The 18,391-nt window shown below is 43.1% G+C and overlaps 2 protein-coding genes across 5 annotated transcripts in view; both read right to left on the bottom strand.

Annotated features, from left to right (window-relative positions):
* LOC148055370 (uncharacterized) overlaps positions 1 to 2,634 on the bottom strand; it is a 243,809-nt gene extending 241,175 nt beyond the window's left edge. For all 4 annotated transcript variants that reach the window (XR_015705479.1, XR_015705478.1, XM_087760909.1 and 1 more), the window contains exon 1: positions 2,238 to 2,634. The gene's annotated coding sequence lies outside the window, so the exon portion shown is untranslated. The remainder of the gene's footprint in view (positions 1 to 2,237) is intronic.
* A 1,245-nt stretch (positions 2,635 to 3,879) lies between these two features.
* RRAGC (Ras related GTP binding C) lies at positions 3,880 to 18,366 on the bottom strand. The gene is made up of 7 exons (XM_009470879.2): positions 17,988 to 18,366; positions 12,178 to 12,381; positions 11,256 to 11,455; positions 10,266 to 10,380; positions 8,674 to 8,816; positions 7,155 to 7,303; positions 3,880 to 6,123 (listed from the first exon to the last, which is right to left on the bottom strand). The coding sequence occupies exons 1-7, from the start codon at positions 18,252 to 18,254 to the stop codon at positions 5,972 to 5,974; spliced, it is 1,230 nt and encodes a 409-aa protein (XP_009469154.2). The 5' UTR covers positions 18,255 to 18,366; the 3' UTR covers positions 3,880 to 5,971.
* Between the last annotated feature and the right edge of the window lie 25 nt (positions 18,367 to 18,391).

Raw genomic sequence — 18,391 nt, 5'->3', positions numbered from 1 at the left:
AACAGAACAGTAGCTGCTTATGCCCAGAAAAATTATAGCTTTCAAAACAAGTATCAGAGCAGAGTGTGAAGGAGGAAAGTATCCAAGGAGGAAAGTATCCAAGTTGCAAAGTTGTAACTTTGACTTCTATTCAGAACCACAAAAATGCTTGTATTTAAAACAAACAAACTCTTATACTCAAAAACCAACCTACCTCCTCAACTAAAACTGGGAAGAACTTACAAATTTAAATAAAATCATACCAAGACTATACAATCTTCTCTGCGATGTGGCTCTCCTTCCTAGTTTTGCAAGGTCCGCAATTTTACAATGGTGCCATTAATAAAGCTGTGCACCTGGAGATACACAAACACCCACTAGCACCATCTTTACAGGTATTTCAGAGCATACCCAGAAAACAAGCTAGGGTTAATTTAGGGTTAATTAAAAACAAAGAAATAGGTATTTCTTTCCTTCTCATACACAAGGGAGAAGACTTCACACATTCACACATTAAGACTAAAATGCGCGGCAACATAGAGATTTGAAGCTCAGGAGCAGTGAAGAACAACAATTCTTAAATCCAGACAGAAGCACAGCTAGTATAGCCATATGTTAAGACAAGCTCAGCAGATTTGCTTGGTTCCCAGTAAACTTAGGCGATCTATCCTTTAAAGCTACAAAGTTAGTTAAAACAGAGATATACACTTTATTTCACCTTTAATTTAAAAATGCTGTATAAACTTTATTTTGCCTTTACTGCTTGGTTCTGTGCAATGTTTACATCAATATGAAGCTTTATTCCTAATAGTAATCAAGCATTTTCTTACTTACCTTACATTCCCTTGGGGAATAATACCAAACCACTTACAGAGAGAAAAAAAAAAGCATTTTTCTCACTATTTTTAAACACATTCCACACCACAGACCGCTCATCTATGCCTGGTGGTCCTACCACCAAGCTCTCTTCAGCAATATTGTATTTTGAACCGCACGTATACTGCAAATTAGAAAATGCTTCATCTGTTTCTTATGCTCTCCAGCGCTAGCTGGAGTTTCTAGAGTTAGAAATATTTTGCAGCATCACAGAGCTGTTGGATGTAAGGAGCCCGTGAATGTCGTCATGTCCACCTGCCCTCTCAAAGCTATCGCCAACACTAGATCAGGTCAGCCCTAAATTTTCCCAGCTGATGCTTGAAAACATCTGAGGGTAGAGACCCATAACTCTCTGGGTAACCTGTTCCAAGTACTGCATCACCTTCTCGGAGAAGATTTTTTCCTTTAGTATCTAATCTGAATTGCTCATGCTGCAACTTGACGTCACTCTCCCTCGTCACGCCATCAGCCACTGTCAAGAATAGCTTGGCTCTGTCATCTCCGTACCTCCTCTCTGACGGTCTATTTACACATAAGTGGTGAGAACAAATGCTGAAGTTCAAAAGGATATCACATAGTTGCAAAAATGAGGTGAATAGTCATATTGAAAATAAGGAAATATAATAATAGCTCTAGACATGGAAAAATACTCTGTTCGCAACACAAAGGAAAAAATCCTAACATGATGGATCTTGGGCAAAAAACATTTACTCTGCACTTGAACAAACTGACAGGAGGACAAAATCCTATTTATACAGGCAATATAAGGGAATTTTACCCAATGTAAGTTGACTCAAAAAACACTCCAGCATTCAGAAAAGGCACCTCTAGAACTCTTCTTTAAAGAATACTTCTCTCCCGCTACCCTTTTCCAACTCTCAGGGTAGAAACCAGTGCTCAGAAGGCAAAGCATAGTGGGAAAAGGAAAGGAAGGGAGAAGATGGCCATATGCACAGTAGCAGGAGTCAGTGGAAACGTAAAGCAAGAAAAAAATAAAAGAAAACGCTTTACCTGGGATACAGCAACAGGACTTGACAAAACAGAAAAGTTTAAAGATGACAGTTTTCCTCAGCTGCTCTGTTCTAAAAGTTAACTCAGGAAAAACTCAAGGAAAAACGACAAACGCCTCTGAACCTGTCCTGCTGAGCAGCAGCAAGTGGATGTGTTTGTCCCAAGTAAGACCTACTTGAGACAGAAAGCGAAGACGATGGCTTTGGGAAAGGAAACCTTTCTTAAATCTTCTCGTAGACACGTTACAAGAGTGCCATCTACCGCGAGTAGGTACTCAAAGCTCAACCCCCGCTACTCCGCGCTAAAGGGAACACAAAACCTTTCGTACATGAGGACAGAGCACACACACGCAGGTGCCAGGCGGTACCTACTCAGACTGACGGGCGGCTCCCAAATCCTGTCACACCGGTGCCGCGAGGGCCGGACCGAACGTTCCCAGTCTTCGGCAGCCCTGACCCGCGCCAGGCCCAGCGTCGACACGCAGCGATCCCGCGGACGGCGACTACGGGACCGGGTTTCCCCTCAGGTGCGTAACGGAGCAAGGGGCCGCCCCCGGCGGGGCTCCCGCCCGCCGCGGAAAATAACGGAAGCGGGCGGGAAAACGCCCGCGGCGCCCGGAAGCCGAGCGACAGCTGCCTTCGCGCCCTTGGAGCGCCCCCTGCTGCCGGGGGCAGCCACCGCAGGAGCAGGCCGCGCTCCCGCCCCAGCCGCCGGACGCCTCAGGCCGCCCCGGCCCCGGCCCCGCTCAGCTCCCGGGCGCCGGCTCCGCCAGCGCCCGCCATCGGTGCCTCAGCGACTCTTCTCAGCGCGGGGACGAGGTGCCCCGGAGGGAGGGCCGTCCGCCGCAGGCCGCCACCCGACGAGAGGTCTCCCCACGCTTCCCTTCCTGCTGCGTGAAGGCAAGAGCCCGCTCCGCGTAGCCCCGCGCTTGCAGCTGCTGCCCGTTGGATACGGAGCAAGCGATTCAGTCACGCGTGGGTTTTGGGGAGGTCTGAGAGGAAGGGAGGGAAGACCGCTCGCTCTTCCAGCCAAACGATAGGCAGATGGAAATCTTCAGGACAGCAGAGAGACACCATCTTTTATTCCTCTGCCCCCTCTTCCCAGGCTTGGCCTTTTCCTCCTTCCCTGTGCTCCAGCTGGCACGATTGCCAACTGGAAACCCAACCACCTGGTGCCAGACACCTCAAAGCTCTGAAAGGTATCTTGCAAGGGATTGCCTTAGTCTTCAACAGAAAGAGATTTTATTCCTTCTCCCTGCAGGCTAGTCACCTTTTCCCCCGCGCCCTCCCCGTCCGCACCTTTTTTCTCATCCTCAGTTGTTTGCAAAAAAAAGACTGCAGAGCATCTGTACCACTGCAGGTTCAGAGGGGGGAAAAAAGGCGGGAAGGTGAAGCACTAGTTGATGGTCTCCTTTACAATTTCAGTCCTTTTCTTGGAGAGACTGTCATATTGCCTTCCCTTATCTCTAATAGGATCTCTCCCTGCAGCAGGTCAGCGCAGGAGGTGGAGACAGGTCCCTGCACAAGGCAGAAAATAAAGCAGAATTCCTGTCCTTCCCCCTCCCTCCCTGGCAGCATAAAGATTTCGGCAGAAACCAAAAACTGCCTTGCTAAAGCAGCAACAGGTTAAGTAACACTCTACTTGAATACCAGCATCTAACTTAAATCGATTGTTAGGAAGGACATTAAGACTAGGTTTAGTAAACTAAAGAAATATCGTGCTCCTTACTAGAGACAAATTTAACTTTTAAAACTAATATTGTTCAGGTAATAGCGACAATAATCAGTATACAGTTTTGACATGCTACCATTAACCTTTAGTAAATGCAACCGTTCAAGGGTAAGGTAATGCTGACAAAGAAAAAAAACCAAACCAACAACATGACAACACACACACCAGAAGGCAGAATTTCAGAACGCAGCCTAAGGCTCACCATTAATCAAAAGAAGAGAACAAGTCACTTCATCATTTATATGCCTTTAAAGTCCAGAGTCATCTTCTGAAAATTGAGTATTCAGGTTTGAGTCAGCTTTTAATTGAGAGGAAAGCTAAGGTTGACTAAAATTTTTAAAGCTTCACATGGGAAGGTGGTATTTAACATTTTTTTAAAATACTGTGAAGATAACATGGCTTTTTAAACTTTGGTTAACCATACAGGCCTTTATAGACTTTTGTTTAAGTGTCTCACCCTCCAACAGAAACAATAGTGTTACAGTTTGACCTTTTTTCATTTTATTAGCACAAAATCATGTAGAGAGTGAAGACAAAGAGAGGAACATACATGTGTACTTAGAACATGGAAAACTCACTGCACAAATGGGAATGATTTCTTCCTTCCTGTGATCTTGCCAATTACTTCTCGTCTCACCTCAAGTACAAGAACACTGTGATAGAGCTTGCAAGCTACAAAACCCAATCTTACAAGCCTGCAGCGCTTCCTTAAAAAAACCCTGCAGTTCCATTACCAAGAAGGGGCTCAGCCTAGGTTCAGAACTACGCCTGCTATTAAGAGAACTGAACTAGAGCACTTGAATTCCCAAGTCTCCTGCCGACCGTGGTAACTTTTGGAGCAGATCCTTTATGTATTTAGTATCATACAACATCTTTAAAACAAAGGAAAAACATTTACACAGTATGTGCATACACCCTAATGTTAATGCATGTATATTCATTTTTACATAGTTCAATGAAAATCCATTCTATAAGCACAGAAGCAATCCCGTGGTTATTTCTGACCACATAAATACATCAGTTGCAGAGACTGCTTACAGTTACAGATCTCGCAGAAACTTTTATAGTGGCACTTCTATAGTCAGTTGGTCCAGTGGCTTCGCAACACCTATACACACATAGGGACAGGTAAAAAGAGGCAAGATCTTTACGGGCCAGTAGCTGAGCTTGCTGCATAGCAAGGCCGATGTACAGTATGACATCTGCAGTAATAATATCAATACCAATAAATTAGATTAAAACAATTCAGATATACTTCCCATAGTATGAAAGCCAGCATTCACAAAATCAGAAAAAACACTATTCTGTTCAGAGTGCATGGCAACAAACAAGAAGGTGTTTGCCACAGTACAGAATCAACGCACTTTCAATGTCCAGTATTATTAGTAGGTTGTGGCACACTGATATTTAACTGCCGTGCAAGGATAACGCCCTCAGACATTTTCCTAGGAATTGTCTTGATTATCAGTCAGAGGGTAGAGAGATCCACCACCAGAAGTCAGTAACTTTGTCATTTCTGCGCTTGGGAATAGCTGAAAGTGGTTGCTTTATTCCAACAGATGGCAGACATTTCAGTTTAGTTAGCCATGCAGCTGTTTTGTGAATAGGATTAATCACACAGATTTATGACATCCATGTTTTTGCAAAAGAGAGCAGGTAGTTTATTTCTGGTTTTAATACTTCCCTTCCATCAAAGGGGGCATACCAAGAAGCGTGGTCTGAAAGCAAAGTATCACGATCTCTTACAATGAAGCTCCAGGTCAGCTCTCCAAACATAGAATCACTAGAACAGAGCTCTACCTTGCATCCACTTAACAAGTACAGAATTCACGAAAATACTCTGAGCACACCGGCGAGAGCAACAACTACTTTATGGAATGATTTGTGAGACCAGCCTCACCAAACAAAAAGCCTGAGTTTCACAAGCCTAAATAATAACACCACCTTTTTTTTTTTTTTTTTTGCATGACAAAAGGGTAAACTTAAGCAAAGGTGGATATTCTACAGATTAATTAATAAAAAAAAAAAAAAATTGAGTTGACTATTCAGTGTTTCACACAAAAGTCAACTCAATCATTTGTAAGTTTTGACCGGGCAATCAGTCAGAGACAGACTGTTAAAATAGGACTCCAAACTGAAAAACCACTGCACTTGCAATAAAGCTGGTTTCAGACTGGCATTTCTAACTCCACTGGCCTCAAAGTATTTTTACAGTAGTTTCAGTTGTCCAACATGAGTTACAAGCTGCTGTTCCACAGTTAGCACCACTCTTCTCCTGTGAAACATACTTCAGGCTTTCAGACTACTCTTCTCTTGTTCCACAAAACTTTGGAGTGAAGAGCTGACAAGTCTATCCAACGTCTTTAGTTCTCCTCTAGACTGCATTCCTAGGTGTGCCATTGTGAGTCACTGCTTTCATATTTGAGGCGCTTGATTGATGGTTGCAGATTCTGTGGGAGGCAACACCTACTTCAAAGACTTCATGAATGGCTTTGCGGAAGCAATGAAAATTGTAGTCTATCAGACCTGTCAAGAAGGAAGGGGAGGGGAGAGGAAAAAACATGCTCAGCTTGGCACATTTACGTAATCAACAGAGCTTCAAAATCAATACAAAATGTTTCGTTTAACCAATAGCTATTTTGCTACCTATTTTAGTATGAATTTGGATTCAGATTTAACAAAGTTTTACTGATGCCAGTATTTATTTAGACTGTCTCAGTTTTTAGGAAAAAAAAGGTACTCATTTAGAATGCAAGGCATGTCTTCATAATTAAACAGCAGGTGAGGGGACAACACAAGACTCTACTCCCCAAAAACATGCCAGTACAGCATGACCATTGCTTGAATGTTATCTTGCTCTTTATGTCATTGATATCTATCCTAACTGTGGTGAGAAAAACTTTGAGATAAAATACAGTACAGTTATTAAAAGAACACATCTGCTTTTTCTCTTTCTAAAATGCCAAAGTACTGTCCTGTCACCATTTAAGTCAATCACTTTGAAATTAGGGCCTACGCTGTCACTTCTACCCCGTAACATATGCAAGACCATTCATACCACCATTCCATCATCTCCTACAGGTCCAAGCAACTATATAGTTGGTTAGACCTGCAATGTATTAAACACTTTGTTCTAAGTTCCTACCACATACTGTACCAGCCTACAGTACATACAGTTAATTTCTTCAGTCATACGTTAAAAAAATTCCATCGGTGCGACACATGACAGATAACACAGCTGTTCACAATACAGCAGCCGCCAAGCGAAATATAAGGATTACTCCACTCTACTGATTCCACTATAGCAGCTGGTAGTGACACAGGCCACACTAGCCACACAAGTCATTTCAGCAGGAGGAGAGCAATTAAAGCAATGATTCACAAGAATAAAAATAAGACTTCTTTATACCTACCTCTAGGAAGGGAGAAAATTCCTCCCAGGAGAAATTAAACAAATTTAGTGACACAAAAATCAAGGTGACTTGTAAAGTCATATTAATATTTTACAGTTGATAAAAACATTAGATAAAAGCCATTCAATGGGGGGAAGTCCTTACCTTTGCGCTCAAAACTCTCTTCTCTAAGAATGCAAACTAATGCCAAAAACTTTGTTACTTCCTTTAAGTACAGGACCGTTGTGTTATTGAGCTTGATAATTGCCATTGACTCTTTATCATAAGCACTTCCAGTGCCATCTTCCTTTAACCTAAGAAAGAACAAGTTAGCCCAAGGCATAAGCTAGTAGGCACATATAAGTAACTTCAAGACAAATACCTGTTAAATGCAGTTAGAAGAACTCATTACTCATACTGAACGGTGAGCAAGTGAAGAACCTGCAATGCAGGTCTTAATACTATGGCAAGTAAGACCACTGTCCCACCTGAAGTTTCTCAAGAAAGCTAAACCTAAATGGAGTAGAGGCCTTCACTAGGTACCATCTTAGACGAGCAGTTAAGAGCAAGCTATCAGCATGCATTTTTTTTATATCAAACTAAGAGCGGTGTCTGTTTAGTCGATACTGTTTTCAGCTTACAGCTGAGCATTCTTAATGGAGGTAGTATAGTACGTTAGTTATAGCACAGTTTACCTTCAAACCAAAGAGTCACTGCTACTCGCTGTCTCACTCAGATTACAGTGCCACAGTAAGGTATCAAGTGATTGGTTTGAAGATCCTAATGCAAGACTTCTCTGTAGAAACGTCAACGAAGTGACATCTCAGCAAAATTACTTGTGGTAAATTAATATAAAGGCTTCCTTAGTGAGGCCAGAGGGAAGGGGTGGCTGCAACAGGGAGCAGGACACTTTTTGGTCTTAAGCTAAACCAGCCTACATTTACAAGAAAAGATTAGGATGCTGCTTTCTATCTGCAAGTTATTACTGTTAGTTAAATTACTGTAGAAGCAAAAGATGAATCGCAAGCTACTTCTAAGCACTCACTCCTGAAAAAAAACCCCAAACAGTTACACAACCCTGGGTTGAACCATCAGGAGACAAACCATTAAACGTTGCAGCATTTCTTGGCAGCAATGTATTTTCCAGTTCTAAAGTAAAGTTGCTGCTTCTCCAGAGCCACTTCAAAAATCCATCGTGAAGTGCAATTCGGCCGTAAATTGTGAGGAACAGGCACTATATGCATCCCTCAGAGAAAGTCAGCAAGAGCCAAGCTGACCTCACAAAAGCTATTCTGTTCCGATAGCGGCAAGTGTCAAAGCAATGCGACTGCAAGTTACGCTTAGGAGCTATGGCACGCTATCGACCCCGGTTATTTGCAGATATTAACATACTTGCCCCACCATGCCAAACAAGACACAGCAGTATTCAGATTTTACACGAAACACTTGACTTTTACAAATGTCAGATGGCTGTCTAAGGCCATGCATGGAAGGAAACAGAGTACAAGTGCTCGATCCAGCTGTCAAATCATTTGGCTTTATTCTAGTTAACTTACAGAAGCAATGCGTTCTACAGACCGAGTGATTGCATCTTGCTGGATGACAAAGCCAGCACCACTTGTGCAGCTTGCAACCTATTCTACAACTTTTAAGGACTTGTTTCCTAAGAGAATTCGTCACTTACCCATATATACAGGAAACATCTATCACTACATCAATCATGTCGCAGCACAACTCATACGACTGCATGTCCACAGGAGAACTGTCTGTTGCGATGTAGATTTTGCTGACTACATCGAAGAGAAATGCTTTTTCGATGCCTGAATTCTTCAGAAAGAGGAAGAATTTGAATGAATTTTTAAAATAACTGCATTTTTTAAATCTCAAGTAGAATTCATACACTTTCATATTCTTAATAGCAGGAAGTGGTTTAAACATGACCAATTTAGAGGCTTAAAACAGAATCAAGATTTAGAGCATAAAGTTTATAAATACAATACCCTTGTTGCCATAGTACATACCAACATCACCTTCTAGTTGACAAAAATAAAGCTGGGGACTCTGTTAGAATTCTTTTTAGTTTATTATTTACCAGATCATAATTAAGGTTACATTTTACCATGCTTCCAGAACCCAAATTCAGCAGTTTTCCTCTTCTGTGGTTCTGTTAACCCCAGAAGAGCCACACCTTCACATTCACCCAATGGACCAGGTTCAGAAACGAGTTACTTCACAGTAGTATGCTGACATTTAAATTTTACGCTTGTAGTATCTTGGCAGTTCATTTTCTGTGTGAGGCAGTTGCTGTGTAGTTTAACATGCAGAGCAAATAAAGTCAGCTTCTAAACCTACAACTCCATTTGTAACTAAGCACTAGGGCAAAGTGCACATGCTCATACTAAGTTCAGAAGCCTTCTGCTGTTAAGCAAGTTACCACATAGACACTACAGATTTCTGGCAAAGCTTAATTTCTATTTATGCACCAGAAGCATTCCTTATTGCTTCTTCCTAACCAGTCTGAATACCCAGGGCAGTGTCCTGAGGACATCCAGACGATCCTTTTGGCATCAGGGCCATGCTCCATACCCTCATGGCACCGAGCAGGGTGAGCATCGACGTGCCCTTTATCCACTGGGCCAGGTTATTACCGACAGCCCTCTACCAGCACAGGAAACACGCGTTATACAGTAGCATGGGGGGACCTGTCTGACTCCCACAGCTCCACACCGCCCACATGCCTGCAACAGCCTCACAGACATAACTTAAATGAGACAGGCTACTTCAGCCTTGTCTCTAGGGTGATATTTTACTTGATTTAAAGTATACAGCAGAAATTTCAATGTCACAAATTCTATAAGAAATGCAAACACTAAAAGAATAAGGGCAAAAGTCTCACAGGCCACATGAAACAGACAGTTTAGTTCAAGGCCAAGTTCGTATTATGAAAAAAGTTTCTTGCCCGTACAGCTACATTAGACTACTAAGTACCTTAGCAAACTAATCACTATATCGTGCTGGCAGAAAACTTCCGTATCAACAGTTACAACCAGCCAAATTATGTTTTGTCAGTGTTCAGAGAAACCCACACAAAGCAGGCACCAGTACAATTTAGCTGTGGAAAAGAGCTTCTAACGCAGACAACCGGGCCAGCAGAGTACACCAGCATGGGTGCCACCCCAGTCTCCCAAGGGCAGATCTAGCCAGCGTTCCTTAGCGCAAGGACTTGCTTTACCATTCCGCGTATTTCACTCAAAGTTCCGTTAGATTAACACTTACTGATATAAAGATATTTAGTAGATTTTCCAGCGTTGGCAGTTGCGGAATGAGCTTCTGTACCACTTTACTGAAGGCTTCAAATATTGAATGGTCATAGATACTGGTCAAATAAAAGCTGAGATGAGGAGGGAGGGAAAAGGACAAAAAAAGAACAAGGATTCAAGAGTATTTCAGAATTGCAATAGAGATGTTAAAGCTATGTTTTCTAACATTTAGTCCTGATGATTTAGCTGGAATGCCTTTATCACAAATATACCTGGCCACTGCAGCAAGAACCTGATTTCTGAGTGACTGGAGTAAACATGAAACAGACTTCCCCCGTCCCCGGGAGATGGGAGAATAGAGAGAAAAATTTGAACACGCTTTCACAACACATTTAGCCTACAGAATGCTTATCACAAAAGCGTTAAACACTCAACTAGATTTCTTCAAGTTCCATTCCTGGCCTTCCACTTTGTTCACACTAATACCGAGAGATGCTGGCAATACTTAAAGGCTCCATGAGAATCAAAATAGCAGTAAAAACAGAAAAGAGAGCTCATTTTAAAGGTGTCAGTAGAAGACACCTTAAAAGTGAGCCAGATATCGAGTAAGAGGCTAAGCTTTTAAAACCAATCATGCTGAAAGGTCAGTGCTAGCCAGGACCAGAAGGCAGGCAGCTTCCCTCTCCTTCCCCTGCCCTTCAGGCCACACGTACAAATTCGACCTGTTACGCTGAATGAAAAGTATGCAAAAGGACCTTGAATTATCAGCAAGTTTACGAATAAAACTGTTGATTGGAATCTGATACAGTAGCCTGCCTTATTTTAGTCTGCCTAACAGCTGAGGCTTGGCCATAAATTCAGCAGTGTATTTTATAACAAGAGTTTGTGCAATATTAATAAACTAACAAGGCCTTGCTCCAGTCCGTCCACTATCACATCTAAAAGCCCTTAGTCTGTATGCCTGCCAGCAACAGTAGAATCACTTATGCCAGAATCTTTAACTCACCTAAGGTGAAGTTTTTCAAGCCCAGCATCCGTAAGGTCATCATTAGCCCTCTGATGAATATCTCTCTGAGTTTCTATTTTATGGTCATCCGATAAACCATCAACTTTATGAATAAAAACTTCAAAGTTCATTTCCGGGTTGACCTTGTAGGCTTTTGAAACTGTAATGTGGAGTCTTGTTAAAGCTTCCATGTAGTCATCCTGTAAATCAGTTTTGGCAGGAATGAATGACAAGGCTTTATCTCCGATAACTATTCCATTCTGCACAAGGACAAAATATTTCAGAGCAAGAACTTCACTTCACTTCTGTAACTAAAGAGAAGTATGGGAGGAGAGAATACCTTGGAGTGTCAGAAATCCAAGTAGCTTAGATTCTGTTCTGTAAATTAAGTTGCATTAGCTATACAAGGCTCAGCTATACAAAACTACGCTTCAGAGCAAAAGGCAGGTTACACTTCGACTCCAGCAAAAGGAGGCAGTGATCTCCAAGACAGTCCTAATAACCAGGTAATCGCCCACGGTGCAATTCCTAAGTTCATTTGAAGCTACCAGATACCCAGTAGTACCAGTGCTTGAAACTGAGGTCAGAAGCGTGCTGCTATTAAATGAACTCCATAGCAGTCAAGAGCAGAGGGAAGGGACAACTCAGACCATCTAGCACAGCAGGTTCTCGCTATTATTGTAGAAAAGGTAAGTTCAGACTACTCGCCCCTTTCCACTCTCTCCACCGGGAGCGTACGTTCCAGTCACTTCACAAAACTAAAAACCACAAACCAAAAGTTAGATTGCCAACGCATCCTTTCATACATAACAGATGTTTTATGAAATTATCTAAAAATATAAATTATTAGCTTCTCCATCATTCCTCTTGCACACAAAGCAAAAAGAAAACTTCCTTGTGATTCTTAGTGACTTGTATTTACCTGGGCATCAATAACATATATTAGAGCACCTGTTCCTCTGAAGATCATCTCATAATCAAATGTTGGATCAAAGAAGTCCATCTGTCCAGGAAAATCCCATATTTGGAAATTCACAAATGAACTGTTGGAAATATCATCTTTGTAGATCTTGTTGGTACTTTCCAAGAACAGAGTCTCATTAGGAGACATTTTGTGAAAGACCACCTGTTAAAAGAACACAAACAATAGTCTCAACTTTATCTTATTAGAAGAGATTGGTAAGAGTTCTGTGACTTGCATCTTACAAATAGGTTTGTCCTTTCTAAAGTATACAGTTTCCTTTTGGCAAACAGACAGCTTCCTGCATCAGCTAAGGAAATAACTTCCCCTTGACCAGAACCAAGCAACCGAATACAGTTAAACATTTTCACAAGTCTAAATAACACTACTGCCTAAAGACACATACATTCCAGTTACTCTTTGTTGCTTGCAAGTCTAACACAGTATTTTCAAATTCTGCTATGTTAGCCAATTCAGATCTGGTATGAAGCCATCGTGTTAAGCAACTGCAAGCTTTTAAGAACTGTTCCTTTCCAGTCTTAGAAATTCCTAAAGGAAACTTTGCTTTTAGTTTGGTGTCAAGTGTTACGACACAATATAATCAGTCTTCCTAAGCTACAATAAAAATGTACAAAAATAACATCTCATTTTTTAGAGACCCGAATAACTAAGTAGTTTACCATCTGTTAACAACTGAATTATCTTTGCTGACTCTCTCCTTTCAAATACCCTGAAGAAACGATGAACGCTTTCATGCTAGTTGGTAAACGGTTTAGCTGCAGTGATGAAAAACATCCTCACTGCTAGTACTCAAAAAGCCCCCCGGGGATTTTAGCCCTTCCCCGAACAAACAGAACTAGCAGGTAACCCCACAGCAAAGCGGCCTGTAGCAAAAGCAGTTTCAACAGCGAACATTGCGCTAAAGCAACTCAACCGTATGCTACAAAAGTTACTACAAACATAAGGTGGTCAAATGCTAGGACTGCAAAAAGAAAGATGTTTCCTATATAGCACTCGGTAATTTATTTTTTTTAATGTTTCACACAGTTACAGAAGTCATCCATTAAAGAGACCTAGTGCGACAATCTCTGTCAAAAAAGCTGCAAGACAGACAACTCGACACCCAGCGTAATCAATGGACTGTTTAGCGAGGTTCAAAGTAGTACATCAGCCTAGATTTTTAAGACCGAGGAAAAAAAATTCAGTTCCTCAAGGCAAACATTTGAGGAAGCCAGGATCTAAATGAGATTTTAAACAGCAGGACATTTGTGTGGAAAAATAAGAACAGTTCTAGATATGTAGTGGCTGTATTGCAAGGACTAGAAATTCCTCAGGGTCTGCAGCGCAGTTTTAATGCCTTCTGAAATCAATGTTCCTTCTCTGGAACTCAGTGTCTCCCACAGGGAGGAGGAGAGAATTAGCAAATCCAGTTTAAAGCAGATGAGTCTCTGAGAAGCAATGCCATCATCCCCCTTTCCCCTCCTTCCCAAAGCAGCACATTTCATCAGACTGATATTCCCCATCTGTTTTGTACACTAATAGGGGAACCAGGGCACAGTTTTGATCAAATTCCATTTCTATCGCCTAGCATCTACCCCCACTCTTACTCGCTTCACACAGCTTCAATGAAGCAATAAAAAGGCTGTGGAAGCATCTGATTGGAAGCACGCCGCTAACGCTGATGCCAAGCAATTTTGCCTAGGCACACGCAGGCAGAGCAGACAAAGCTAGTAAAATTCTAAGAATCTGCTGAGTTTCTTCGCTATGGCTTTTACCATTCCCAAGTGTTCCTTTTACACCTTCAACAGCCAACGGTCTCATCGACTTCCTGCTTTTACCCTGTTTTAAGAACTTTTCACTGTCAGCTTGAGCACTCTCAGCAGTATACTCTTTCAGAGGTGTTTTTATCCCTTCTGAGTTTCCCATTCACACCTGACCTGCCACGATCTCTGTGTTTTCAGGATTTTTTTAATTTCCGGACATGTCAACCTTTTCACTACAATAACTTCTCTACAGCGGCACTTGCTGTTATTTTTGAATTGCAGCAGTTAAGCTGCACTCCTGATGCAGTATTTCTGAACCACTTCCATGGTTTTAGACGGCCTTTTTCTTTGGGTTTTTTTGCTGTGTTTTTTTTTTAAACTCACAATTTCTGTCTCAGTTTTCAAGTAGTTACCCTTCCTTGGATCCCCGAGCTGAATTTGTCCGACACGTTCGCTCCCACTACCTTAAACTTTGAAAGGACTCCCCAGGGAAGCAGGTGTTGGGGTTTTGGGGTTTTTTTGGGGGGGTTGGTTTTGGGGGGGTTTTTTGTTTGTTTTGGGGTTTTTTTTTGTTTTTGTTTTTTTTTTTTAACAAATTAGAGAACAGCCATATTCAGAATTTCACTTCCAGCTGAAACGTTGGCCTGATCCATACAAACAAACATTTCCCAGCCCGCCAAACAATAATCCTATACATTGAGTGACAAGCATGACTTCCACAACATCCCTACTGCCAGAGCTTATGATCAAATACAACCTACCACCGCAAGACACCTTGTCGGGTACATTGTAGCAACACCTATAAACTGCAAGAAGAATATCTAAGGCAGGAATTGCAAGTTGCTGAGAAAGTAACAAACCTAGGATAGTTTCCATTTTTTTGACACTTTGTCTGCCAACATGAATAACTGGTTTATATCTGAGAAATCTACATCCTTTTCCTCGGAAGGGAAACAACAACCAGAGCCAGAACTTTTCTAAGAATCTTCACAGTGCAAGTAACCCGAAGGGAAGAACCCGTCACCGGGAGCCGTCCCACGCCACCACGAAGCACACCTCCATGGAGTCTGCACAGCCGAAGCAGGCAATGTGCCCTTCATAAACAACCAGTCTCCCCACTGCAGCACAGGATCATTCTGCACATAAAAACAGGCACCTTTACCTATAAGTCCAAATGCAGAATGGGTTTTCAAACTCCATTTTTTTTTTTTTCCAGTAAACCCCTTTTTTCCTTGAGGTAATATTAGACTATTTCTATTGCCCTGATGTCCAGAAAGGAATTTGCACGGGCACATGGAAGGAGGTCCCTGAAAAGAGAGAGAAAAGGTACGGTATTGCAAGATGGTGTTGAGAATCTACTAATTGGAAGCGAGCAGCTGCTTCACAGGTAACAACGAAAAGCAACTTCCAAAGGATTCCCTAACAGCAGTAAGATGTACAACCGTTTTGTCATTTTCATGCTTTCCAGAATCTTTGCTTTAATTTTGTGGATTTCTTAAGCTGCTATAATGAATGAGATGGACTCAGAAGCAGCAGCTGTCTTTTTTTCCAGGGAGAGATTTGGGGGGAGTGGGGTGACAAAGGAAGAGGGTAAGTACAGCGAAAGGAAGACAAGACAGACAGTTTTTAAAGAAATTCACTAGTTATTAGGAGCACTACATTACATCTTGCTGTAAGATTTTCTAAGTATTAGAGCGCGCTGCAGAAGCACGACAGACAGCTGGTTCTGACTCCCTACTCCTCCAATTCAATTCATTAATTTAACACCTTTAAAGAAACATGGGTATAAATGAAAGGTTTACAGCAGCTCCAAACAAGCTGCTGCTTTAGGTTCTACCACACTCAAGTTCCTCCCCCAATAATATATTTATGCTAATCTTATGAAGGCAGAGCAGCAAGTCTGGTGACCATGACAAAAAAAAAAAAACAAACAAAAACAAAGCAAAAAAACCCCCCACACACCCCCAAAAAACCCAAACCCAGGTACTCTGTTTGAACTCTTTCCAGGTTCCTATTACATAAGAACAGTACAGTAAGTCCAGTTACGCAAGTCATAATTCTGCACAAAAAATTGTTTTATAAACTGAAGCAATCATCACATTCCCCACATCTCCTAACCTCAATTTGCTACTGAACATTCACAGGTTATAGCAGTAGGGAAAATACAATTGTCCAAAGGAAAAAAAAAGAGTTCCTCCCCAGCACCATCATTTTTTGTTTTGTGAGAGGCCTCTTGTTAATATTGCTCTCAGCAGGAGGCTGGAATGGTTTAATAACTCACGTTTTTCACACAAATTTCTAGATTCCCACAAAGCAAATACTTTTTCCTGACACAGTGTTTATCGTGCATACCCCCACTCTCTGGCAAGGTGATCAGCAACTGGTGCCCAGACAGAAGGGACGGGTCTGGTTATGACCATTTTTGGCCTAGACAGATCTAAGAGCTAGGGCGCTGCTGAAGAGAAACTTCTCAATACTCCAAGCATCTCAAATTATTGCCGCAGTTAGTTTGCCCAGGCAGCAGCACAATAAGCCCCTAGGTAACACAACCACAGCTTCTAATTCCCAAGCCAGATCAGCAACCAATTGGCAAAAGATAAATTCTGCATCCTCTTATTGCATACTCAACATCGCCCTGTTCCTTTCCTGTACAACTACTTGAACGGGTCCTCCGAGAACTGATGCTACCGACCTTGGTCATAAAAAAAAAAAAAAAAGTCCGAAAGCTACATCTATAAAGTGACTTGGAAAGTCTTAAAAATCTAGCTGCAACTTGGAGTTACTGCTTCCCTCTAGCTTTTGGGGCTCACTTTTTTCAACTGTGGATAATACAATAAGATCTCTAACGAGTCTACAAAGAGAGCCATTCACCTGACTAAAGGCTTCGAGAAAGGCTCTCAGTGCCGTCACTGCATTTGCACATACAGCGCGGGCATTAGGCCGAAATCATGGGAAATAACTGGAATGACTGAAAAGCAACGACAGCCCAGTCTGCTGCTGTATTTCAGAAGAGCACAATGGAAAAAATTTCTCACTAACAGACACGGTACCTTTCGCAAACCCTGTCTAAAGAAAGACAAGCCCACAGCAAGATGGGAATCTTCAGACCGGTTTAGAAGCCACTGGTCTGGTACAGCCTACGGATTACCAAGCAGCCCGCGTAAGATGGCTAAAGGAAGCAGATCCATACCTGCTATACTGCAATGTCCAAAAAAGGCTTCCCTGCATAAAACCTTTACAGAAATCTCTGAAGGCTTCCACACTTGCATTTGCAGAAAGTTTGAGGCCCCTAAGCCGAGAGCTTGAGAACTAGCATTTCACTAGTAACGCCTTCCCATAAAAATATCACCTAAAAGCTCCATACTAGGGACTGCAAATACAAAACTTGCACTGAGGAAGAAGGATCGTTCTTAGCGCTACACTTCTCTTGAGCTACACGGCAAATGAAAATAGTCAGTTTTGTCTTATTTTTATTAAGAAACACCAGCGATTTGACAAAGCTACCAACAAACCTAAGGCACCGAAACTGTTTTATTTCCTCCTTTACCAGCGACGCTTCTTTGCTCAGTCTAGCGTACTAAAGGAAACCAGAGGCTGCCTTTCTGCTCATACAAAAGCCAAAGTCTCTTTCGGAGGATCAAACGGCAGAACAACAGCTCAAGTCTTCTTCCCACCTGCACCGCTCACGGTGCTTCCACAACCGTAAGAAAATGCCTCATGACGTTGCACACCAGTATCTTCACTTTTTATTTATGGAGCGTTGAAGTGAAGAACTGCGAAGGCTACGAGCTATGCTACACAACCCTCCTCTGTGGGGCTGAGGACCCGAGTCCGCTCCGGGCAGCAAGCCTCTAAGCAGGAGCCTCCCTTCGCTCCAACTTCGCCAGATGCGCCCACACGAAAAAGCAGAAATTGCCTCAGCAGCAGCAGCAGCAGGGCAAGGAAAGAGCTCAGCGCCGGAGAGGCAGGGCGGCAGGCGGGGCCGGGGAGCCGCCTGCTGCCCCTCACCTTCTGGATGGAGGACTTCCCGCTGCGCCGCAGCCCCATAAGCAGGATCCGCGGCTTGGAGTCCGCCCCGCCCGCGCCGCCGCCGGGCCCGCCCGCGCCGCCGCCGGGCCCGCCGGGCCCCGGGCCTCCCTCCAGCTCCGCCTCCTCCTCCTCCTCCCCGTAGCCGAAGTCCTTGGGGAACGAGTCGGCAGCCCCGAAGCTACCCCCCACCAACGCCGGCTCCTCGGCCGCGCCCGCCGCGCCCGCCCCGCCGAACTGCAGCGCCATGTCCGCCCGGGCCCGCCGCCCTCCGGCCGCCAGCGCCCGTCCCGGGGCCTCCTTCTGCTCCTCCAACCCAACCCGACGCCACACAGCCCTCCCCCGATTGGCTGGCACCGGCCTCCGCGGCGCCGATTGGCTGAGGG

This window comes from Nipponia nippon, unplaced genomic scaffold (genome assembly GCF_047370975.1).
Source record: "Nipponia nippon isolate SJK-2023a ecotype South Korea unplaced genomic scaffold, ASM4737097v1 scaffold_23, whole genome shotgun sequence".
Lineage (NCBI taxonomy): Eukaryota > Metazoa > Chordata > Aves > Pelecaniformes > Threskiornithidae > Nipponia > Nipponia nippon.
Note: the sequence above shows the minus strand (reverse complement) of the source record. Positions and strands in the feature narration are given on the sequence as shown.

Coding starts and splice junctions, on each gene's coding strand:
- RRAGC (XM_009470879.2), bottom strand. CDS start 18,254: ATGGCGCTGCAGTTCGGCGGGGCGGGCGCGGCGGGCGCGGCCGAGGAG. Junction 12,382..17,987: donor GGAAGTCCTCCATCCAGAAG/GTGAGGGGCAGC, acceptor TTCTTTTAACAG/GTGGTCTTTCACAAAATGTC. Junction 6,124..7,154: donor AGAGAGTTTTGAGCGCAAAG/GTAAGGACTTCC, acceptor CCTTCTTGACAG/GTCTGATAGACTACAATTTT.